The following is a 24,583-nucleotide window of genomic DNA, read 5'->3' as shown; positions in this document are numbered from 1 at the left end:
CAGCTGAGAGTGACAGTTTGAAGAGAAGCTACAGCCAAAAGGGACACTTTGAAGAACCCACTGGAACTGAGAGAGGAGCTGAAGCTTACAGAGACATTTTGGAGACAGCCTTCGAAAGCAGACTTTTGCTTCAGAGAAGCTAAGAGAGGACAAATGCCCCAAGACCAACAAAGAGTGACATTTTTGAGAAACTGCAGCCTAGAGAGGAACATCCTGGGAGAAAGCCATTTTGAAACCAGAACTTTGGAGCAGATGCCGGCCACATGCCTTCCCAGATAACAGACATTTTCCAGACACCATTGGCCATCCTCCAGTGAAGGTACTCTATTGTTGATGCATTACCGTGGACACTTTATGGCCTTAAGACTGTAACTGTGTAACCAAATAAGCCCCCTTTTATAAAAGCCAATCCATTTCTGGTGTTTTGCATTCTGGCAGCATTGGCAAACTAGAACAAGGCATGACTGGTGGAATCAATGCCCATGTAGTTGAACTCAATCTCCAGGCCCCCTTCACTTTCAGGAGGTCAGGCCCTTTTCCTTCTCCTCCTCCTCCTCTTCTTTTTTGGAAAAAAAAAAAAAATTATTTATTAAAGAAAAGTCACCTGTGAGTTTTTCTACTTAAATTAGTATTTTGACATTAACACTTTGGATTGAAACATGCCTTCAACAACAAATGGATTCTAAAAACTCCTACAGATCTATTCAAGTAACACAGTCAAAGAGCCATAAGGTAACATACTTTGGAGATGGTGATCATTCAATTTCCCAGTGAAGCAGTCAGTCACTTTTCTGTAAACATCTGTCAGACACTAAAAATGTGAACACAAAAATTACCATCACAGAAGTTTTTAAGCAGTAACATGTAAAAATGGGCACAGACCACACCTCAAACAACCTACAGCTGAGGTTTTGCAGGCCAGGTCCCCTCCAGCCCCTGCCTTCTCCCTTCCCCACCCTCAGCTGAACCAAAGAGCTTTCACGACCCTTCCATTATCATTAAACCCACCAGGGAACTTTCCTGGCTAAGAAGGGAGAGGCTGGCAGCAACAGGGAGCAGCAGAGCAGGGCAGCCTGCCCTATGTGTGGTTCAGGGTCTGGAAGATTCTGAACATGCGTGACTGGCCCTGTGTCCAGATCTTTCATCCACTGAGTGCTAATTAGTGGGTTTTCAAGCATGTCTTCAAGTGCTAATAGCTTGGTCAGACCCAGCTGCACAAAGGTGCTATCCAGGATGACTTGAAAGAGAGGGTTGTTGGGAGGGATGCCCTGTCCAGCTCCTCCGAGAAGGCTTTTGGTGCCCCAGCAGCCACTTACAGGTGGCATTTTGCTGGTTGTGATAGCTGAATGGTTGGGGAAATGCTCAATACAATCCTTTAGCTGAAAAATGCCGAGTATAGTCTTTGGTAGTTAGAAATGCTTACTATAATCAAATCACTCAAGCAACTTTGATTCACTTTAAGCCTGAAAGCTCTTACTAGCATGGTATGCTAGTTTGAATGTATTATGTCCCCCAAAATGCCATTATCTTTGATGTAATCTTGTGTGGGCAGATGTATCAGTGTTGATTAGATTGTAATTCTTTGAGTGTTTCTGTGGAGATGCACCCCACTCAACTATGAGTGATGACTCTAATTGGATAATTTCCATGGAGGTGTTACCCCACCCATTCGGGGTGGATCTAAATTAAATCACTGGAGCCATATAAATGATCTGACAAACAGAAGGAACTCAGTGCAGCTGAGAGTAACAATTTGAAGAGGAGCTACAGCCAAGGACACTTTGAAGACTGCACAGAAGCTGAGCAAGTAGCTGCAGATGAGAGACAGTTTGAAGACAGACTCTTGCTCTGAGAAGCTAAGAGAGGACAAACACCCCAAGAGCAACTAAGAGTGACATTTTTGAGGAACTGCAGCCTAGAGAGGAATGTCCTGGGAGAAAGCCATTTTGAAACCAGAACTTTGGAGCAGACACCAGCCACGTGCCCTCCCAGCTAACAGAGTTTTTCCAGACACCATTGGCCATCCTCCAGAGAAGGTACCTGATTACTGATATGTTACCTTGGACATTTTAGGGCCTTAAGACTGTAACTTAATAAACCCCCTGTAATGAAATAAACCCCTTTTATAAAAGCCAATCCATTTCTGGTGTTTTGCATTCCAGCGGCATTAGCAAACTAAAACACATGGTTTGATAGTAATCGCAAAAGCTTACACTCTGTTCCTGGTTACATTAATGAGAACTTTTTCCAGCTCTGCTTGTAGGGATAAGCTAACACTCAAAGCAGGGTGAAACCCATATGGACTATATCAGTACCTTCATCCCTTTTAAGGACAAGATCAAAGTCCTGAATGGTCAACAAAGAGAGAAGGGCCTACCAGAAAACAGGATACACTGACCAAACAAAATGAAGCAGATGACCATTACTCAATTTTAATGAATCCTGTGATTTTTACTTACTTTTTCCCTTTTTTTTTTTTTTTTTTCCTGCTTTCTTCTATACCTTTGCCATTCCTTTCTCTGTTTATATTATAAAAGCTAAAGTCACCTTTCTCAGTTAGAACTGGTCTTGGGAAGATTTTTCTCTTCTCCAGTTCCTTGTTGATGCATCTTCAATAAACTCACTTTCTCACTAAAGCGAAGAGACTTGTTTCTCTGTCTGATGTTGGATCAGGCCAGCCTGACTATATGGGACCATGTTTTTATAATAGTAACAACTGTTCACTCTGAGGGCAACTGTCCCTTCCTTTTCATGAAACCCCATCTCCATCCCAACCCAATTATCTAACCAAAACCCCCTTTTCCTTCAAATTTTCTTGAAGATTTCCTTCAGCTCATCCCTGGCCTCCTTGTCTCCTATATTAGCTAGCCCCCGCAGCAACCTCAGAGGAGGCCACCATGGGTCCCTACGCTGCCAAGGAGGCTAGACTGGAATAAGTCAGTCTGTGATTGGGTCTTCTGCATGCTCAGTTAAAACACTCCATGGCCTGAATTGCTGACATGTGGTTTGGCCAAAGAGCCTTCAGGACTCTGCTCTCCAGGAAGCCCATCTCTGTGAGCTACTGCAGGGCTTTATCCACTGCTCTTCCTCTTCTTCGTCTAACATAGAATTTGCCTTCTTAAATAATTCAACTGCATCAAGTTTCAGTGCTAACAATTTTTATGCCACCTCGACGACACACACCAAGATTTTCCAGAGTTCTGTCAGAAAGTCTCTCATGTTGGGTTGTGCCATGGCCCAGTCCACATTGCATGACAACAGGTTGGCTGTGGCTCAGAATGTAGCAAGTCTATCTGGAGTTTTCTGGTCTTGTTTCTTCTTTTCTTCTGCTGAGACATCATCTGTTTTAGGAACTGGGGTGCCTTTTTTTTTTAATCAACAGTAAGATATCTTCATCCTGTAAGTTATCTTCTGAGATTGAGATGGTATCACTCAGCACCCTCGCTGAAGCAGCGAGTATTAGCTTCTTTGGGGGGCTTCTAAGTTCACATGTGCATAGTGCTTGAAACAGTGCTCCTTGAGATTTTCCACTGAGGTGTTCTCATTTTTGGTCACTTCCTCCAGCAATTGCCTGCAAATATCTTTTCCTCCTGCAGTGGGTCTCCACAGCTGCCTCAGGGTCCTGTCACAAGGAAGCTGCTCTGCCAACTCCATCCCCCCACCCCTCCCCCAGCCAGGTCCCAGACCTCTTCTTGAAGGCCAAATACCTTACTATGCAACATGTATTGTTTGAGTCCCTGCTTTCAGTTCTTTGGGGTATATAAATGGGAGTGGAATTGCTGAGTCATATGGTAATTCTCTGTTTAACTTTCTGAGGAACTACCAAACTGCTTTTCATAGTGGCTACACCATTTTACATTTCCACCAGCAACGTGTCAGAACTCCAATTTCCCAACATCCTCACAAATACTTGTTCTGTATTTTAAATAATAGTTGTATAGCATTTTGTTGAGGATTTTTGCATCTATAGTCAAAGGGATAATTGGCTATAGTTTTCTTTTCTTGTAGTATATTTGTCTGGCTTTGGTATCAAGGTAATACTGGTGTCATAAAATGAGTTAGGGAGTGTTCCCTCCTATTCTACTTTTTTTGAAGAATTTGAGAAAGATGGGTGTTGACTCTAAATGTTTGGTAGACTTCACCAGTGAAGCCATCTAATTCTGGGCTTTTCTTTTTGGTGTAGGTTTTTATTTACTGATTCAACCTCCTTATTTGCTGTATAGGTTTATTCAGATATTCTATTTCTTCTTGAGTTAGTTTTGGTAGTTTGTGTGTTTTTGGTAATTTGTCTATTTCATTTATATATTCCAATTCGTTGGCATACAATTTTCAAAGTATTCTCCTTTTTTTGGTTTTTAGGATGTACATGTAATTCACATATAAGATTCACCCTTTCAGATGTACAATACTGTGGGATTTAGCACATTCACAAGATTGTGCAACCATCCCCACTCTCTAATTCCAGAATAATTTGATTTCAAAACTTTCAAATGTAGAGTTTCCTTGGGTTTGGAACCCATTTACAATACATAAACACCTTCCTGTTGGTTTGCAAGACCAACTGTTAACAAGAAGACAGTTTAGTAGCTGGATTTTAACAAAAGCCTTTGCATAATTGGAGGGACTTAAAAATGAGTAATATGAATTAGTAAACCCAGCCAAAGATGCCCTCTTCCATTTAGTTCCTATATTTTTGTGACAGCCACTAAAACTAAGAATTGAAATAAACTGCCTGCAAGCCAAGTCTTCAAACTGATATTTCACACTATTAAATCAAGATTTTAGTATATAATATTCAGTTAATACCATATTAATATTTCTAGTGAGAGCAAAATTTTTGTACCTCTGTAAATGTAGAAATTTGTGATTTTGTAAAATTTATTGAAAAATATGGTTTATATCCCCTTAACCTAATTCTTCTAAATGTTCTTTGGGGCATATATTCCAACCCAGCTTAGCCCCAAGACCAAAGAACACTGCCAGGCATGGTGTTAGACATGAGTTTAATGGGACTTACTGACAGGAGATTGCAGCCAGCCAAGGAAAGATGGAAGATAGTGCCCCACAAAGAGCAGGGGTTCCCAGGGAGTAGTTTATAAGGGTTACAATGAAGACATTCCATAGGGTGTGAGAACAGAGTTTCAGCAGGGTCTGTGACACAGGGGTGTGGAGATTTGTTGTCAACAGTGCCCAGGGGAGGGGAGTTTTAATACTTTATGATTGTACATTCTTTCCCCACCTAGGAAGGTCTGATGACCTTTATCATCTGTCCTGGTCAAGTGGGCGGCTATGTGAAATAATTCACTTTCACTATGGAGGGGAGGGGGCTGGGCCCTGGGTCCCCACAATCCACCCCCATGCAGGAGACAATGTTGACCATAGTACAGACATTGCATCCATGTTCTGCAACAACAGTATAAGAGACAATAGATTCCACCATGGCCAAGAAAGGGAATTAAACCATTTAGACAAGTGGTGTACTGATAATTGATCAGTATTATGTATGTGCTCTTGCATATGATTTAAAACTTGAGAAACATTGTCCAAATGATCAGGGATATACACACAGCAGTGCACATTAATTAAGGCACAGGTGCCACCCTGTGCTGCAGTGAGGGTGTCTAAGGTCATTCTATTTTGTAAAATTACTTACCTAAGCTATCTGATTTCTTTGTTTAGCAAGGGTATAGCTATTTTGGACTCATTAAATACTTGGGCAGCGTGATTGGCTAAAGCTGCCACACGTTTTTCAGTAACTATTGCAACTCCACTTGGTGCAAGAATGGCTAAAGGGTAATACCACCAAGAAGTGCATTTTATTCTCTATTTAGCTTTAACCAATTACCAATTACTAGATAATTGGGGTAAAGATTCATATAAGGTAGCAGGGTCATAGGGCTGTCCCCACATACAATGTCTTGTCCAGTTATAGGGTAAATAGGACCAACTATATTGCCCACAGGTCCATAGCCATCCCTTAGGGGAAAGATATGTCCCATGTTGGTTGGAGATATTTTGCCAGTGGAAAAAACTATTGTTTGGTAATTTAACAATAAAATACACAATTAGGGAGATAGCCACCCCACATCATGAATTCCATCAAGTTGTTCCATACAGACAGGGGCAACATGGTCTACTATTACAGCTTCTGCCATCAGCCACCCTAAGCCATTATACACAGCATACCCCAATACAGGTCGGGGCTTGTTCACTTGTTCCTGTACAAGGGAGGAGATGTATGCCCCAGTCTCATTACAGGATGGTAGCTGGATTTCAGTCTTAATGAGAAGATTCTTTTCCAGATTTCCAAATGCATTGAATTCTGCCAGGCCAGCAGGGTATTCCATGCAGTCCAATTCGTAGGGGTCACAGTCCAAGGAAGGCCGGTAGCACCTGAAGATGGCAAGTCTGTGCAAACTCAACATTGGGTTCAATTGTGGGCATGAGTTACCACTGAAGCCCACTATAGGAAGGTGTTTGCTAGGGCGCTATGGGTGAAAAGAAGGATGTTTATGGGGAATAATAAGGGGCAATTCCTGCTGATCTAACAATATGCATGCTAGAGTTCCATTGGCTGATAACAAAATACCAGTCAGAGGAACATTATGGGGGGGGTTTAAATACCAGATATTCTCCAACCCTCTGCACATTTTGAGAGTCTTCTCAAATTTTGAGTCATATCAATTGTTAATTTGGGCATAATAAGGTCCACATAGTTATACATAAGTTCCTGTGGAAATAGGAGGCTCTGAATTGGTGATAAAGATTTTAACAGGCATTTAGATTTTATTACAATATTTTGGATTACTCGTATTCCCCAGGGACTTAGATTTCCTAACCAACATGGCTGCACAGGCCAGGACCAAGGCCAAAGGACCACATTTTCCCTGTTTTGTATGGTGTGAGGTACAGGCAACAACAAATTATTATTTCCCCACTTAGGCTGTAAGGCAGCTGGCTCTTTAACTTGGATTCTCAATGCTTTCATTGGTCCCACCATTAGCATTTCAATGAAGGCGAGTGCAGCAGCCCATGGTGTTGCATTCAAGCAAGTTTAGGCCAGATAGAGCCTTTTTTTTTTTTTTTTTTGCCTCAAAAAGTGACATTTTTTCAAAGGAAAAAAATGACAAGATGTCCATCCCTCAGCTCACTTCCGTCCCTCTTCCTGCTCTTCCTCAGCCCCCAGGAATGAATCCTGGCTGGGACTGAGTAACAGGACAGCCCCTCAGATGAGGGCAGCAGCCTTGAGGGGCATTTCCTCAGTGGAGGTGTTGTAGAAGGTCTCAATGTCTTGAAGAGCCCTCTTGTCTTCTTCTGTCACCATGTTAATAGACACACCCTTAAGGCCAAAACATCCACTGTGACCAATTCTGTGGATGTAGTTTTCCGTGTTGGTGGGAAGGTCATAGTTGATGACTAAAGAAACCTGCTGCACATCAATGCCTCTGGCCTATGTCAAGGAAGATGACAACTTCAGTGAAAAGTATATAGAGATTCAATATTCACAATCCTTTGTTAAATTCCATCTTTTCTGTTGCTACCCCTTCCTCTAGTTTAATCATTATCCTGATCTTCAGGGATGTCTAGGCAGTGACTACTCTGACTTCTTCATATTAAAAAGGAGTGTCAACATTGTGGAAAAAGGGGACACACCTGGTTGATGTTTTTGAAGAGGCTATTGCCTCTGGGTTTTGGGACTTAGCTGGCATAGGAGTTCTCTGGAGGATTCAAGTTTCTGAAGAATAAACTTAGTGAGTGAAATTTTTATAGAGTCTCAAATAGGGATCTGGTATTCTTTAGGGTTTTCAGGACTACTGTTGACTTCAATTTTGAAGGAGAGCTTTTCTGGATAAAGAATTCTTGGCAAGGAATTTTTCTCTTTCAGAATCTTAAATATGTCTTATCACTGCCTTCTCGCCTCCATGGTGCCTGCTGAGTAGTCAGTACTTAGTCTTATGTGGCTTCCCTCTCATGTGGTGAATCATTTCTCTATTGCTGCTTTCAGAACTTTCTCCTTCTCTTCAGCATTTGACAATCTAATCAGTATATGTCTTGGAATAGGTTTATTTGGATTTATTCTATTTGGGGATCATTGAGAATCTTTGATTTGCATACGCATGTCATTTAGAAGGGTTGTGAAGTTTTCCCCAACTATATTTTGAAACACGTTTTTTAGCCCTTTACCCTTCTCTTCTCCTTCTAGGACACCAATGATTCTTACATTTGTTTGCTTCTTGTTGTTCATCATTTCCCTGAGATCCATTTCAAATCTTTTTATTTTTTTCAACATTTGTTCTTTTGTGCTTTTGCGTTTGATTATCTGTCTTCTATTTCACGTCTTCTTTCTTCTGCCTCCTCATATCTGCTGTTTTGTGTCTCTAGTATATTTTTAATTTGAGCCACAGTGTCTTTTATTTCCGTAAGGTCTGCTATTTTTAAATTTACTCTTTCAGATTCTTTTTTATGCTCTTATAGAGTGTTCTTGAATTCTTTTATGTCTTTACCATTTCATTGAAGTTGTTTTGGAGATTTGTTTGTACTTCTTTAATTAATTGCTCCAAATTTTGTGTGTCTTCTGAATTTTTAATTTGTTCATTTGGTTTGTCCATATCTTCTAGATTTTTCAAGTGCTTTGTGATTTTCTGTTGGTTTTGGGGCATTTGCTTGTCTTGATAAGGTTATTTTGGGAAATGCAGGATTACTTGAGCATTTGTATATAATTTGGAAGATCTACAGCTTGCTGGAGTGAAGTTTCCCTACCTAACAGCAGGTGGCACTTTCGAGCAGGTCTTTCTTGAACTTCTGTTTGCTGGACAGAGTCCAAACCTCCTGGGGAACCCAATCAATGCACTGGAGACTGCCTGGGGCTGTGATTTGGGCCCTGGGCAGTTAGGCTGGGAGTCTGCTGAAGGGCAACCTGCAAATCAAACCTGCCCTGCTCCTTGCCTGCCATGCACCTGTGAGTCTCTGGGGTGTGGGAGGGGTTCTTGATTGTGCTATGGCACCCTCTCCTTTCCCTGCTTCTTGCCAGTGCACACACCCCTGACTTCTATGGGGGGAGAGTAAATGCCACCTCCCAGGTTCCCTCATGGTAGCTCCTGGCCATATGGCTGTGGAGGATCAAGGTCCATGCACTGGAGTGGAGAGCAGCTGCTCACTCCCTTGCCTGAAGGTTGTCTGGTTGCTGCTGGCCTGGGAGGCATCCTGGCTGGAACAAACTCACCCAATCCCTTGGGTCAGTGTCTCTCATGTTTTTTTCCACGTCCCCTCCTATGCCCTTCTTTTAATTATTTCCAATTATTAGATCTAGTTCACTTAAATCTGTGACCTGGACAATTGGAAAAGGTCTTTGCCTTTTCCAGAGGCAGGCCTCTGGCAGCCTTCTGCTGCCTTAGGGAAATTCCAGGGCTGATTTCTTTCTAATGTTTGGGTTTGTTTACAGTAATTACAAAACTGAGGATTTGCACTCTGCTGCCCAGAGAGCTTTTTTTCTTCTGAGACTCCAGGAGTGTGTGTGTGTGTGTGTATGCGTGTGTGTGTGTGTGTCTGTATATATATATTCACTTTTTCATTTTTAAATAATTCAAATAGAGCTCTTTAAGAATTTTTGTTAATTTGCTATTACCATATGTAGGTATGAGAATATACATTGAACAGGCAGACAAGACACAAATAGAAAGTCACAAGAAACAGAAATACTTTTGAGATGGGCAAGTACAGGATTGAATATATATCATTTCATTACATTTCTAACCCTTTACAGAACAATTCTAATTATAATACAGTGTTTTCATGGTGCCATTTTTCTCCTGATTTTAAATCATATTGAGGCCAGACTGTGTTACAGAAATAAACTTTTTTCTCATAGGCTCATAACTAAAATCTTTCCAATTCTTTAATACAGCTAAAAGTTTCCCATTTTAAAGAATTTTTGTAACCAGTAACTAGTTAGGAACACTTAACTAATACAAATACAGTGAGACCCCAACTAACAAATTTAAAGACACTTAACACTTACTATATATTTAAGTAACACACCCATTAACAATTAATCAGCATTTTTGTTTGATGCCTTCCATTTTTGTTGTATTATGGGGTGCACCTGTTGGGGCTCTTCATCCTCCTCTACCTCCCATTCTTCCTCCCCTTCCTCTTCTGAGGAGGCATCTATGGGGGTCCTACACTTTGGGGTCCCATCCTGGAGTAGCTAAAACTCTGTAGACTTGAGCCCAAGGCAACTTGTGGCTATTGACTCAGGCATATCTACATGCCAGAATCTCTAAACGAATGTCCACTCAGAGTAGGTGATTTGTCAGAAAGTCCTTCATTTCTGCCTGGACAAGGCAAATATCTTGTTTTAGTTTCACTTTTTCTTCTAAATCGTGTGCAGTAGCTTTTGCTGCTTGTTCTGCCTTGGCATCCATCTGCAAGGCTTCTAACAGGGGCCATGTCATGGCTGCCACTATTTGGCTGTCCCTTTTCTTCTTACTTAAATTTAGTTGTCCTGTTATCTGTTGCAAAACAGTTAGCAACACTGACTGAGTTTTCAGGGTGTCTCCAAACTCTTGCAGTGGTCCCCATTCATCTAGGAGGGCAGCCACCCTTCCTCATGTGGAAGATACTGGCCAATTTGGGAATCCCCCCAGAGATTCTCCCTTCTCAGGAATCATGACCACTACAGTTGATGGCCCTTTGGTCTCCTGGCTGGCTTGCCATTTGTTCCAATCCAGGTTAGCCCCAAGACCAAAGAACACACCACTAGGCAGAGTTAGACATGAGTTTAATAGGACTTACTGACAGGAGATGATTCTTCTTGGTGGCTGGCTGAAGAAAGATGGAAGTTAGTGCCCCCCAGGGGGTGCCAGGGAGTGGTTTATAAGGATTAGGACAAAGACATTCCATAAGGTGTGAGAACAGAGTTTCAGCAGAGTCTTGTGACACAGAAGTGTGGAGATTTGTTATCAATGCTGACTAGAGGAGGGGAGTTTTAATGCTTTGTTTGTGATACCATTTGTACATTCTTTCCCCGCTTGGGGAGTTCTGATGACTTTTAACATCTATCCTGGTCAAGTAGGTGGCTATGTGAAATAACTCACTTTCACTGTGGAGGGGAGGGGGCCTGGGCCCTGAGGGTCCCTACAGCATGTTAGATATTCAGTACATATAGATATATTGGGGAGAGGGCTCTGGATGGATGGAGACAAAGTCAGAAATGTTTAGAGTCTGAACCTCCTCTCTTGATCTCTCAGCTTCCAGTCTTCCTTCCATGCTTCCAACCAACACCCCACCATACCCCCAAAATAGATCCTTCTCTCCACAGCAGCCATAGTGATATTTTCCAAAAGTTAGATCATGTCAAAGCCTTCCAACCACACACATTCTGGATAGGTCCAAACTCCTCACCTGATCTGCTCCTCCTACACGCTCACCCTGATCCAGCCACCGGTCAAACAGCATATGGTCGTTGCTGCCTCAGGGCCTTTGCACTACTCTGCCTTCTGCCTAAGCGCTCTTCCCCCAATCACATGTACAATAGGAACTCCCATCTTGTTTATGTCTCTGCTCAACTGTTCTCAGGTGGCCCCCCCTTCTCACATACACATACACACCCAGCTGATTTTTCTTCCTAGAACTTATCAATACCTGCCATTACATTATATGACAGTTTGTTGTTTTGTCTCTCCCAGGAGAGGAGGGAATCTGCTTTGTTCATGGATCTATGCCCAGTACCTAGATTGCCTTTGGCAGGGGGACCAGGGGCTGCTCTTGGATATCCCAGTCTGGGCAGGCATTGGGGACTTGGCTACCTGAGTGACAGGGGGGGCAGGCTGCAGAGGCACCCTTGCACCCCCAACCTTAGCTTAACCAGCCAGGGACAAGGGGTAGCTTCAGAGCCTAGGCGTCCAGACCAGCCCAGGAGCAAGCAGGTCTCTGCTCAGCTCATCAGGCCACTGTGACCCTGGATGGGCAAGGCAGCCAGGAAGTGGCCACCAGGTCAGGGGTGCTGTGATGGGACACAGAGGCTGTGAAAGGGGGTGGTGGCCTCACCTGATTAAAGTGGAAGAGAGGAGAGGGGGAAGCGGGAAAGAAGGGGAGCTGGCCAGGTACGATTGGTGTGGCTCTTAAAGAGATGCAAGAGGATGAGGACATCACATGGTTGGGGTTGAGGCTGCTGTCGCCTGCTCTGCCCCAGCCACCTGATAGTAGTGACCTCCACTCTCAGCCTGGAGAGCCTATGGCCTGCGTTTGCTGATGGGAGGCCTGCACAAAGGCTGGACTGCGAGGGCTGGGGCTGCCAGGAGGGAGGGCAGTATGTAGGCATCTCCTCACCTACATCCCTTCCAGGGAAGGGCATCTTTTGTCCGGGAGGGCAGTAGAAGGGGCCAAATGCTGTCAGAGATGGGAGGGAGGCTGAGCCTGAGTCTGTGGAGAGCACTGTCCAATGCACCCCACACCCTCCAGAACCAGCCCTCGGTCCTACTCCCTGCCGGCTCTGAGCATCAGAGAAACTGAGTGACTTTGGGCAAGTGTGTAACATAGCTGCTGGACCCTCTCTGAGGGCCACAAAGGGGTAGCTGTGGACTTTGTGTCCAAGCATGCCCTAGGGATCACAACACCAGCAGCCTTTTTCCCTGCCCATGGTTGCAGGGGTGGTGGCAACAGCACCTGTTGGAAGCCAAGAAAGGTGTAGGCCGGGGTCTGGGCAGGTGGCAGCTGGAAAGCGGCGACTCTGGGATAGTGCCCACCTGATCCTGGGTAGGGGTGGCTAGGAGGCGGGAGAGTGGGGGTCGGAGTCGCCTCCGTGTCTGGGCTGCAGGGGCTGCCTTGGTTAGGGGGCGGGGAGTCCGGGGACCGCCTGCCCGGGAGGAGGCGGCTTGAGGTGAGGGTCTGTGGGGACCCCGGGCGTGAGAGTAAGAGACCCAGCGATGGGGTCCCGGGACCCCAGGGTGGGTGGGGACGTTCAGCGCGGGGCGGAGGCCGCCAGCAGCAACAGCAGCAGCGTCCCTGCCAAAAGCAGCCAGTGACGGAGGGCAGGAGCAGTGGGCGGCGCGGCCAGGTCGCAAGCCTCATAGGGTTCGTTCGAGGAAGGCGGCGAAGGCCAAGGCGTGCACCACAACGGTCTGCTTCTGCACGCCGTGCACTAGGTGCGACTGCCGGCCGCGCGCGAACAAGGCCAAGTCCTCGCCGCTGTGGATCTCGAACGACAGGCGCACGGCCGCCTGCCTCCAGTACGCGAGGTCCTTGCTCTGGTTCTCATTGACATCGGAAAGGCTGCCGGAGCGAAAGCCCGGGCTGTTGCCGTAGAGGATGGAGGTGTAGGCCTTGAGGTTGGACTCGTTGCTGGGCGCTGGCAGGAAGATAGAGCTCTTCCTGACCGTGTGGCCACCCAAGGAGAAGACGTGGGTGAGCCTCCACTGTGACTAGGGTCAGCATGTCCTTCTCGCTGGTGAGCTAGCCCGCCTTCTCAATGGTGGAGTCGAACATGATGGCTTCAGCCAGTGCCTCCACCAACAGCAGAAGCATGGATGGGGTGGGGGAGTGGGGTGGGGGTGGGGTGTTGCTGCTCAGCAGGCTCAGAGCCGCCTCTGTCATCTCCATCAGGGAGGGGTCTTGGGTGACGTCTCAGTGCATATTTGGCGGGTCCCAGCTCAAAGAGTGCATGATGTACTGTGCACCCAGATTCTTCACCAGCCACTCTTGCACCAGGTTCTACCTGTCCAGCCTCCTTCCACTCTGCCTGTCATCACTCATGTACTCAGTGTTGGAAGTCCCCTTGGGAAACATGTACTTGCAGCCCCCACCCAGGATCATGTCAGTGTCCATGTTGGAAACGAGTTGCATGCCTATGTCCTGGCAGCTGTCATTTGTTGCAGTGGCAGACATGTCAGCATCTGAGTATCATTCACAGCTTGCCACGTGTGTATACGACTGGCTGGAGAGGCTAACTGCACCAGCGTAGTGGTCTCAGTCCTATGGGCTTCCCAGCTTTCTTGGCCCTGCTCATCACAGAGGCAACCTTGCTGTCATGAGTTTTGCACTGGCTCACACAGGTGGCTGCACTCAGGCCAATGGTCCTGGTCCTGCACAGGTAGGCTGCGGCCATTCCTGTGCTCTCTGGCACCTGCCTGTCTATGTTGCAGGTTTTGGACAAACCAGGTATGGGAAGTCCATGATCAGAGATGTCTCAGGTCCCAGCTTGTCATTTAGCTGCCCTTCAGGTTCTGAGTGGCTGTCACTGTGGGCACCCACATGCCTTCCCCAGGAAGAAGATGAGGTTCTTGGTGGCCATCTGGATGGGCTGCAGCCTCTTGATTGTGTTCATAGCAGCAGCTGCCTGTTGGTTCCAGAAGGCTCGGTCCTCCTCAACTGGGATGACTCGGAGGCAGATCTGCAGCCTCAGGCCCAGCAGCAGTAGCGGTGGGAGTGCCTGCATGTCTGCCAGATGGCAGGTATCCAGAGGGGCTGGGACCCCAGAGAGGCTGCTTCCCCAGGGAGGTTGAACCCAGAAGAGGTTGGGGCTGCAAGGCTGGGACACTGAGGTACCAGTTGCTGGCCTGGCTGTCTGGATTAGTCTTTCATAGTATTCTCTCTCTCTCTTTTTTTTTTTTTTAATTTTATTTTGAAATAAATTCAAAGTTATAGGAACAGTTGCAAAAACAATACAAACCCCATACACAGCATACCCTGACCCCCCTCCTCCGATACCCCGATCCATCAACTTTAACATGCTGTCACACCGCCATTTCTTTCTTTCCCCTCCTTCCTCCCTATCATCCATCATCTATTACTCTGTCTTCTGAACATATGAGAGCAAGCTGCACACATCCTTGAACAAACACTATAATTCACATATACAATTCCCATGAACAAGAACATTCTTTTACGCAATCCCATTAAGCGCAGCTAAGAAGTTCAAGAAATTCAACATTGATACAAAGCTTACATTCTATATTTCCCTTTTTTTTTTTTCCTTATGTCCCAACTGTGTCCCTTTGAGCCTCCTGTCCTCCATCCTCAGATCCCATCCAGGGTCATCCTTGGCATTCAATTGTCATCTATTTAGACTGTCTTTTTTTTTTTTTTTTTTTTTCCGATTGTGGAAACATATATACAGCCTGAATCTTCCCATTTCACCCCCTCCCTAGCATTCCGTTAGTGGGATTAATCACATTTAGAATGTTGTAATGCTATCACCTTCCCACCATCCATTACTAGAAATTTCCCTTCACCTCAAACAGCAACTCTATACTCATTTCTTAACTCCCCATTGCCCCTTCCCCCACTTCTCATAACCCATACTCTACTTTTCATCTCTATGGTCATATTCTCTGATAATTTCTTTGTGTTTACTGTGGGGCTTAAATTTAACCTCTTAAATCCATAACAATCTTGGTTTTCTTTGATACCAACTTAACTTCAATAGGACCCGTAAACTATGTTCCTATACTCCTCCATTCCCCTGTCTTTATATAGTTCTTGTCAAAAATTACATATTTTACATTGAAATCAAAACCACTGATTTGTCATTAGAGTTTATGTATTTTATATCCTGTAGGAAGTAAATAGTGGAGTTACAAATCAAAAATTATTGACTTCTATTTGTATTCCATTGTGGTCAGAGAATGTGCTTTGAATATACTCAATTTTTTTTTTTAATTTATTGAGGCTATTCTGGAGAAAGATCCATGATCACTAGAGAAAAATGTGTGTCCTGGTGATTTGGGATGTAAGGTTCTATATATGTCTGTTAAAATTCTCTATCTCTCTCTCTCCTTTCTTTGTTTCTCTGTTGGTAGGGCTTCTTTAGTATCTGAAGTAGGGCAAGTCTTTTATTGGCAAAATCTCTCAGCATTTGTTTGTCTGTGAAGAATTTAAGGTCTCCCTCAAATTTGAAGGAGAATTTTGCTGGATAAAGTATTCTTGGTTGGAAATTTTTCTCTCTCAGAGTTTTAAATACATCATGCCACTGCCTTCTCGCCTCCATAGTGGCGACTGAGTAGTCACAACTTAGTCTCATGTTGTTTCCTTTGTATGTGGTGAATTGCTTTTCTCTTGCTGCTTTCAGAACTTGCTCCTTCTCTTCAGTATTTGAGAGTCTGATCAGAATATGTCCTGGAGTGGGTTTATTTGGATTTATTCTATTTGGAGTTCGCTGGGCATTTATACTTTGTGTATTTATATTGTGTAGAAGGTTGGGGAAGTTTTCCCCAACAATTTCTTTGAATACTCTTTCTAGACCTTTACTCTACCCCTTCTGGGACACCAATGAGTCTTAAATTTGGACGTTCTATTTTATCTATCGTATTCCTGAGATCCATTTTGATTTTTTTGATTTTTTTCTCCATTCTTTCTTTTGTTCTTTCATTTTCTGTTCTGTGGTCTTCTAGGACGCTGAGTTGTTGTTCAGCTTCCTCTAATCTTGTATTATGAGTATCCAGAGTCTTTTTAATTTGGCCAACAGTTTCTTTTATTTCTATAACATCTTCTATTTTTTTTTTTAATTTACTCTTGCAATTTCTTCTTTATGCTCTTCTAGGGTCTTCTTCATGTCCTTTATATCCTGTGCCATGCTCGCATTCTTTGACTGTAGTCCTTTGATTAATTGCTCCAAGTACTGTGTCTCCTCTGATCGTTTGATTTGGGTGTCTGGGATTGGGTTCTCCATATTGTCTGGTTTTATCAAATGCTTTAAGATTTTCTGTTGTTTTTGGCCTCTTGGCATTTGCTTTGCTTGATAGCTGTGATCTTCCAGGACCTCTGCTGAGGGAAGGCTGTGCTACGTCACAAGTGTGCGCCTTCACTCAAGGGAAGCCCCAGGCTGCTGGGCCATGCAGGGGCGCTCCCAGCCTGATGCAAAAATGGCTGAATGGGGCATCTCAACCCCCCTGTTTTGCACAGCTCCGCCTTCCCAGCTCTGGGACAACTAGCTGTGGTTGCACCCAAGGCCACTATCCACGGCCGATATTGTGGCGTGTGCAGGGTGCCGTGGGAAGCCGGCTGCAAGGGGTGCAGTTTCTTTCTCCTTTTGGCTCTCCCCTCTGTCCCTCTGGCCCTGGGACAATCAGCAGCAGGTGTGGGGAGGGCTATCCTCCATGCCAGACACCAAGGTGTTGGCTACAGCCTGCTCCTGCAGTGCTTCACTGCGTGGTTCTTACTGCCATATCTGCAGCCGCTCCCGGGTTTTTTTTTTGTTTTTTTTTTAAAAGAACTGTTCCATCTCCAAACACCAACCCACAGTTTCCCCACACCACAGCATGGCCGCGGGACTTTCAGCCAGCTTACTCACTCGTTTCAGAATGCAGACTCCTGGGTTCACCAAGTGCACAGTCCCTGTGGTTTTAGCAGACCTTGTCCAGCTGGTGCATCACTGGAAGTGGTATTCTGGGTCACTTTCTGGTTTTTATCTAGTATTTTTCACAGAGGTGTTTTTTTACCTTGCCTCACCTAGCCGCCATCTTAGGTTCTGTTCATAGTATTGTCTTATAATCCTTTTTATTTCTGTGTAATTGGTATTACTGTCCCTACTTTCATTTCTTATTTTAATTATTTTCATCTACACTTTTTTTGTGTGTGTGTAGCTATAGGTTTGTCAATTTTGTTGATCTTTTTAAGCAATCAACTATCAGTTTGTTGATTCTGCTTTTCTATTCTCTATTTCGTTTACCTCTACTCTTTATTATTTCCTTCTGTTTGTTTTTGGTTTATGTTTGCTCTTCTTTTTCTAGCTCTTTAAAGTGAAAGGTTAGGTTACTGACTTAAGATCTTTCTTCTTTTTTAGCATAGGCAGCTATAAATGCAGCTATAAATGCAGCTTTTCCTGCATTCCATAAGTTTTGGTATGTTTTGCTTCTATATTTACTTATATAAAATATTTTCTAAATCCTCTTGTGATTTCTTCTTTAATCCATTGGTTAAGGGTCTGTGGTTTCATATCAACATATTCGTGAATTTTGCAGTTTTCTATCTTTTATATATTTCTAGTTTCATTTCATCTTGTCTAACAAGAGACTGTATGATTTCAGTATTTTTCAGTTTATTAAGATTTTGTTTGTGGCCTAATATATAAATGTGTATATATGTGTATACATGTGTGTGTGTGTGTGTGTGTGTGTGTGTGTGTTTGTAGTCTATTATATAATATATGATGTATCCTGGAAATGTTCCATGTGCACTTGAGAAGAATGTGTCTTCTGCTGTTGTTGAGTGAAGTGTTCTGTATGTGTCTGTTTGGTGTATTTGGTTAATGATGTTCTCTGTATTGGTCAGAACAAAGTTCTCTCTTTTCCCTTAAAGTCTTCAACTGATTGGATTAAATCCAATTGATTGGATTCTCTCATTGTGGAAGACATTCCCATAGTTGACCACAGATTTAATCAGCCACAGATGCAATTAATTGGCTGACAATTTAATAAACCAGCCTTCTGGTTTATTAACAAGCCATGAAATGTCCTTGCAGTAATGGTTAGGCCAGTGCTTGCTTGACCAGAAAAGTTGGCACCATCACCTGGCCAAGCTGACACGTTACCCTAACCATCACATTCACGTTCTGTATTTCCCTACTGATCTTCTGTTTAGATGTTCTGTTAATTATTGAAAGTGTTGAAGTCTCCAACTATTATTGTAGAACTATTTATTTCTCCCTTCAATTCTTTAAACTTTTGCTTCATATATTTTGGGGCCCTGTTGTGAGGTGCACATATGTTTATAATCATTGTATCTTCTTCTTGGATTGAATCTTTTATCAATATATAATATTCTTCTTTGTCTCTTGCAATTTGTTTTTTAGTTTAAATTTTTTTGTCTGATGATGTTATAGCCACTCCAGCTCTCTTTTGATTATTCTTTGCAGGGAATATCTTTTTCCACCCTTTTACTTTCAATCTTTTTGTGTCTTTGTACCTAAAAATGAGTCTCTTGAAGACAGCATATAGACAGATTATGCATTTTCATCCAATTTGCTGATCTCTGTCTTTTATAGGGGAGTTTAATTCATTGACACTTAAGGTAATAACTGAGAAGGAAGGATTTACTTCTTCCATTTAGCTATTTGTTTTCTGTATGTCTTGTATTTGTGTTGTTCTTCAATTACTCCATTACTTTTTTTTCTTTTTTTGGTATTTTTAAATTTTTGCATGGTGTGCAGGCCTAGACTGAAAAAGCTGCCTAGCTGGAGCAAAATTCCTGGCCACTCACTTTGAGAGCTCCACAGGCTGGGCTGGGCCTGCGTCTCTGGAGACTCTCAGCCCAGAGGAGGTGCAGGTCACCAGGAGCTGACCACTGCCCAGAGAGTTCTGGCCTGAGTGGTGGGAGTCCAAGAAAGACCCTGGTTCTAGCTCTATCCCACACTGCTTTCTTGCCTTAGGGAATCACTAGTCCACTTCTGGCCTCAGCTTTGTCATCTATAAAATGGGTTCAACTGACAATCTCTGAAGCATTGTTTTCACAAGTACTCTGAAGGATGGTGGTAATGATAAATACGATCTTTAAAAATTTTTTTTAAATCACATTTATTGAGGTATGATTTAGATACAATAAAATGCACAAATCTTACTCAGTTTAATGAGTTTTGACAAATGTCTAGATGATATAAACACCATCACAATCAAGATATAGAACATTTCCCTCAACCCAAAATGTTCCCTTGTGTGTCTTTCCGGTCCAACTTCTCCCCTCACCCCTGGCCACAGGCAATGTTTTGATTCTTACTTCTATAGATTATTTTTGCTTTTTCTAGAATTTCATGTAAGAGGAATCATACATGTATTCTTTTGGGTGTGGATTCTTTTGCTTAACAATGCATTTGAGAGCCATATGTGTTGCTGTGTGAACCAGCAGTTTGTTCCTTTTAATTCTGGGTAATATTCCATAGTATTATTCTGTTCATCTGTTGCACATTTGAGTTGTTTCCCGTTTTTGGCTATTATGAATAAAGTCTTTGGGGGGACATATGCTTTCATTTTTTCTTGGACAAATACTTAGGAGTGCAATGACTTGATCTTATTATAAGTATAAATTTAGCTTTTTAAGAAATGGCCAGACTGTTTTTCAAAAATGTCTGTAAATCGTCAGTGTATGAGGAGACCTGGGATTTCACATCTTCACCAGTCTAATTTTAGTCAATTCAGGGTGCGTATAGGGGTTCTAACTTGTATTTCCCTGATGAATAAACATGTTAAGCATCTTTTCTTGTGCTTATCTTCTTTTATGTAGTAACTGTTCACATGTTTCCCATTGAAAACAAAAAAGTTAACACTTATTTTTTACAATTAATATTGGCCAGGCACTACGCTCATCTCCGCTCGTCGCTTTACATGCTTTAACTGACGACCTCCCAGAACCGAGGCGGGAACCGAGCAGATGCCCGGACAAGAGCAGGACCTTTACACAGCGCAGGAGCGAGGTATAAAATCTCGGCAGTGGCAGGGCGCGGTCCGCAGTCGGTTGTCGAAGGCTCGAGAGGTAATTGGCTGAAGGAGAACTTCCGCAGGCGCTTCCGGATCGCGGCCCGCCCTGAGCACCGCTGATTGGCTGGGCTGTCTGGTACGCACGGCCTCCCGGGAGTTGTAGTTCTCGCGGCTCGGCCACGGAGCTCGAGGAGGACCGGTGGTCGAGGTCCGGGGCCGCGGCTGCGCTGGATCGCAGCCGCTGGCGCAATGTCTCGCGTATCAGTTCCCTGCCATGTGAAAGGTACTGTGGCCCTGCAGGTGGGTGATGTGCGGACCAACCACGGCCGGCCTGGTGTGGTGGTTATCGATGTCACCTTTCCCAGCGCCGCGCCCTTCGAGGTGAGCAACCCGGGTCTGGTGGTCACGACCAGGGCCTCGGGGCGGGGCAGACCTGCGAAGTCTGGCACGTCCCGGGCATTTAATTTTTTACAGAAAGCCTCTGCACTGCCCCCTTTCCCTGCGACTCAGTTAACCATTCATCTGTGTGTTCCCTCAGTTAATATAGTATTTACTGGACTGCATCTTCCTGTCTTGTCCTCCTCAACGTCCCTCTGCCATGTCCAGGACAGCTTACTGTAAGTAAGCTAGATGCTGGAAATATAGGTGTGAACCAAATGGAAATGAGAGATCATTTTGTCCCTGGTCCCTGGAATGAGTTAACCCTTAACCTGCCTCAACTCATCCCTCACCAGGATCCTCTCACTGTCTGGCATCCAATTCCCAATTGCACTTCAACATCAGCAGGCAGAATAACTGGGCCGTGAGTGATCTCAACACAAAGGACAAAGTTTACCTTCTAATGGCCTGGCATTCAGGGCCAGTCTGTGTGTGCACCCTGCTGCCTCTGGGGCTTTGTACTTTGTACTTTGTGCTGTGTTCTGTGGTTCTCCCCCCAGCTGTTCTTTACTATTAGCTGGGAAGCTTCACTAAAGGGCTCAACCCTGGAGATCTTGCAGCCTAGAAACCTGTATTAAAAATTTTTTTTTCTAGTATTTCTGATGGGTGTCAGGGATAAGAACCACTGCTGTAGCCAGGCTGAATCACTTGCTGTTCTAGGGGTGTGCCAGGGTCTTTCACCTTCTGGAGCTCTTTTGTATTTGTTATTTTTCTATTCCCTACCTTTTCTGGTCCACTTGGTGAACTCTTCCTGTATCAGGCCTCATCAGGTACATTTTCTGCCTCCTCCAAAGTTAGAACTCTCAACTTCAGCAGCATCTTGGGTATGGGCAGGATCTGTCATTTTGATTAGTTTGCATTACTCTCTCATTAGACTGTGAGTTCCTCTAGGAAAGGCCTCAGTAGATAGATGCTTTTGATAGTTTCATAGATGAGTACATTGCTAAGCGAAGGGAGAGATGACATCTCTGAGCCTCTTGGACCCTGGTTCTGAATCTGATTTGTTGCGACGGGTTGTGTGTGCTCTAGTTACAGGAGATCATGTTTAAGAACTACTACACAGCCTTTTTGAGCATCCGTGTGCGCCAGCACACCACAAACACCACGATGCACACACCAGCCAAGTGGGTGACCTGCCTGCGGGACTATTGCCTGATGCCTGACCCACACAGTGAGGAGGGGGCCCAGGAGTATGTATCACTGTTCAAACACCAGGTCAGCTGGGCCTCGGCATGGTCAGGGCAGCCCAAACGAGGGAATATAGGGGACCTGGAACTTGGGCCAGTACACCAGGAGGGAAAAGGAGGGGCAAAGCTGGCCTGGGCTATTGCTCTCTGATGAATGCCTTGGAGGAGACTACTGTTCTTTTCTTCCCAAAGGCCTGGGGAGGCAGCATCTTGGCTCACTGCTGGTTGGGAGGCTTCTGGACAGTGAGTTGGGGCTTTGCTGGGTCCTTATGTATGTATGTCAGATGCTGTGCGACATGGCCAGAGTATTGGAACTTCGCCTGATTCTGCGGCAGCCATCGCCCCTGTGGCTGTCTTTTACAGTGGAAGAGCTGCAGATCTACCAGCAGGGACCAAAGGTAGGTGACTAGCTCAGAGCTGTTGGGTAGTACTTTCCCCAGGAGGTTCCCAGTGAGTGGGAGAGCTGGTGGAGATGAATGAGGATGGTGAGATTTAGGATGCCTTTGAAGAAGTTAGCTGGATGGGGATGAAAGCTCATGATGAGGGGTGAGGCCATGTCCCTGTATCCCCTGACACCTTTGCTTGGTGTCACCCACCAGCTTCCATAGCCAGTACTGGGAGAGGCTTCAATTGCTGTGGCTGATTATAGTTCCCCTGGCTTCCTTCCGCATAGCAGGAGAACTTCCATTACCAAACTGCCCTCTTGGGTCTTACTCAGGGCCCCCCATCTACCTGCTCCCAGGACTTTGTTGTCTGCTCCCAGGGCTCTCCTGCTCAGCCTACCTCAGGGCAGTATGCCTTTACCTTGCAGAGCCCCTCCATGGCCTTCCCCAAGTGGCTCTCCAATCCAGTACCCTCTGAGCAGCCTGCCCCCCTCCTTGAGGTAAGCCCCACCCTGGATAAAAACCATGTGAATGAATAGCTGTGGTGTCCAGCACAGGCCCAGGTGGCCTCCTTTCTGCAAGAATCCAGAACTGGACCAAGGGCCCTCATCTCACTCTGTGCCATTGTCCTGGGTGTTCCCTCTTGGACCATGGGATTTGAAGCATTATGATATTGGGCTGGGCTGCGTACTGCACACCAGGTCCCAAACTCATATGTCACAAATTATTTGGGAATTTTACTGGTCCCTGCTTGGGGTGCCCATAGCCCATTTTAGACTCTCTGGGGCCCATAGCCCATTTTAAACTCTCTTACTGCTGGGGAGAGACCCATGGCCACTGACCCCTCCTTCTGGAGCAGGGTCTCCCAGACCCTGGCAGGGTATCCTCCGAGGTGCAGCAGATGTGGGCGCTGACAGAGATGATCCGGGCCAGTCAAACCTCCACGCGGATCGGCCGTTTTGACGTGAGTGATCTCTTCCCTCTACTTGGCTTGCATTGACCTGAGCAGTTCAGACCTGATGACCTTTTGTGTTGCAGGTGGATGGCTGTTATGACCTGAACTTGCTCTCCTACACCTGAGCTGTGGCTCCTAGCCAAGACTTTGGCCTTTCCATGCCCACGCAGGCCTGGTTCAGGCTGAAGTGTGTTCCTTGTGCATTCTGAGTGCTGCCTGCATGCCTTTTCTGTCTGGGCCACGTTCACAGATTCCAGATTCTCGGGCTCACTGTGTCACTTCAGCATGAGCTCCAGCAGGGGTGTGCTGTCCTTGTCTGGCTGCAGCTCAACTCTTTCTCCTTTTCCTACTCTCAAAACACTCCAATTCTACTTACTAAGAAACCCCACGTGTCATCTGTTGTGCCCACCAGCACGCACACATAGTCCTGTCTTTGCCTGCTCCCTCACCCTGAGTGCAGGGGTGATGACTAGAAAGTGCTCCATCTAGCCCAGGAAGACTGCTGCTACCATGGCATCCTTTTTGCTTGGAAGCTTGAAGGAGAAATAGGAGCCCCATTTCTTCCTTCTGAGACAGCTGGTGGCCTTCTTTCCCTTTGTGTTACCCCCACAAAAAGAAATATATTGTCTAGAGCCTTCTGTTGCCTGCTTGGGGAGCAGAAAAGGGGAGTGTGGGCAGCCTAAGCTCCTCAGTTCCTGGGCTGGCATCTGGATGTGTATCCAAACGTGCCTATCTATTAGGCCCAGGTAGGCCCTTCTGGCAAATCTGGGGCCTAAATATAAGACCTGGGATCTGTCCACTATCTGAAGTATCCCAAAGCACATCTTTTTCCGTTCTCCCAGCTGCCCTCTTTCAAGGGTCCTGCTCTGCGTGACCAGGGATAAACCTTGGTAGGGGTGGGCCCAGGTGAGGGTTCTTCGTGCTGCTTAAGAGGCTGAGATCCTCCACCACCTCAGGCCTGCTGCTAAATGAGGTAGGCTGCTCTTCCTTTATCAGGTTGTATGAAAATCCTGTTTACTTCTGGTTCTTCCTGGCTTTGCCCTTGGGGGCTACTTTGAGGCAGTGTGTTGGACCTGGAAACTTGGGCACATGTGGAAACCTCCAGCTTTCTGGGGAAAGTTCAGCCACTTTTTGGAGTTCTTGCAGGTGACACCTTTGCCTACAGGGTCATTAACTTAGCCCCAGTCAGTTTTTGCTGAGTGTGATGACCATGGT

The 24,583-nt window shown here is 45.1% G+C and overlaps 1 protein-coding gene and 2 pseudogenes across 1 annotated transcript; 1 reads left to right on the top strand and 2 right to left on the bottom strand.

Moving 5' to 3' along the window:
- Positions 1 to 1,078: 1,078 nt before the first annotated feature.
- Positions 1,079 to 3,654, bottom strand: LOC119526851 (annotated as a pseudogene).
- A 9,307-nt stretch (positions 3,655 to 12,961) lies between these two features.
- On the bottom strand, positions 12,962 to 14,434 carry LOC119526845 (annotated as a pseudogene).
- Positions 14,435 to 20,540: 6,106 nt separating this feature from the next.
- On the top strand, positions 20,541 to 23,594 carry NICN1 (nicolin 1). The gene is made up of 6 exons (XM_037850753.1): positions 20,541 to 20,786; positions 21,873 to 22,058; positions 22,315 to 22,428; positions 22,842 to 22,913; positions 23,273 to 23,377; positions 23,452 to 23,594. The coding sequence occupies exons 1-6, from the start codon at positions 20,655 to 20,657 to the stop codon at positions 23,491 to 23,493; spliced, it is 651 nt and encodes a 216-aa protein (XP_037706681.1). The 5' UTR covers positions 20,541 to 20,654; the 3' UTR covers positions 23,494 to 23,594.
- Positions 23,595 to 24,583: the final 989 nt, after the last annotated feature.

This window comes from Choloepus didactylus, chromosome 1, assembly GCF_015220235.1.
Source record: "Choloepus didactylus isolate mChoDid1 chromosome 1, mChoDid1.pri, whole genome shotgun sequence".
Classification (NCBI taxonomy): Eukaryota; Metazoa; Chordata; class Mammalia; order Pilosa; family Megalonychidae; genus Choloepus; species Choloepus didactylus.
This window is presented reverse-complemented; position numbering and strand designations above follow the sequence as displayed.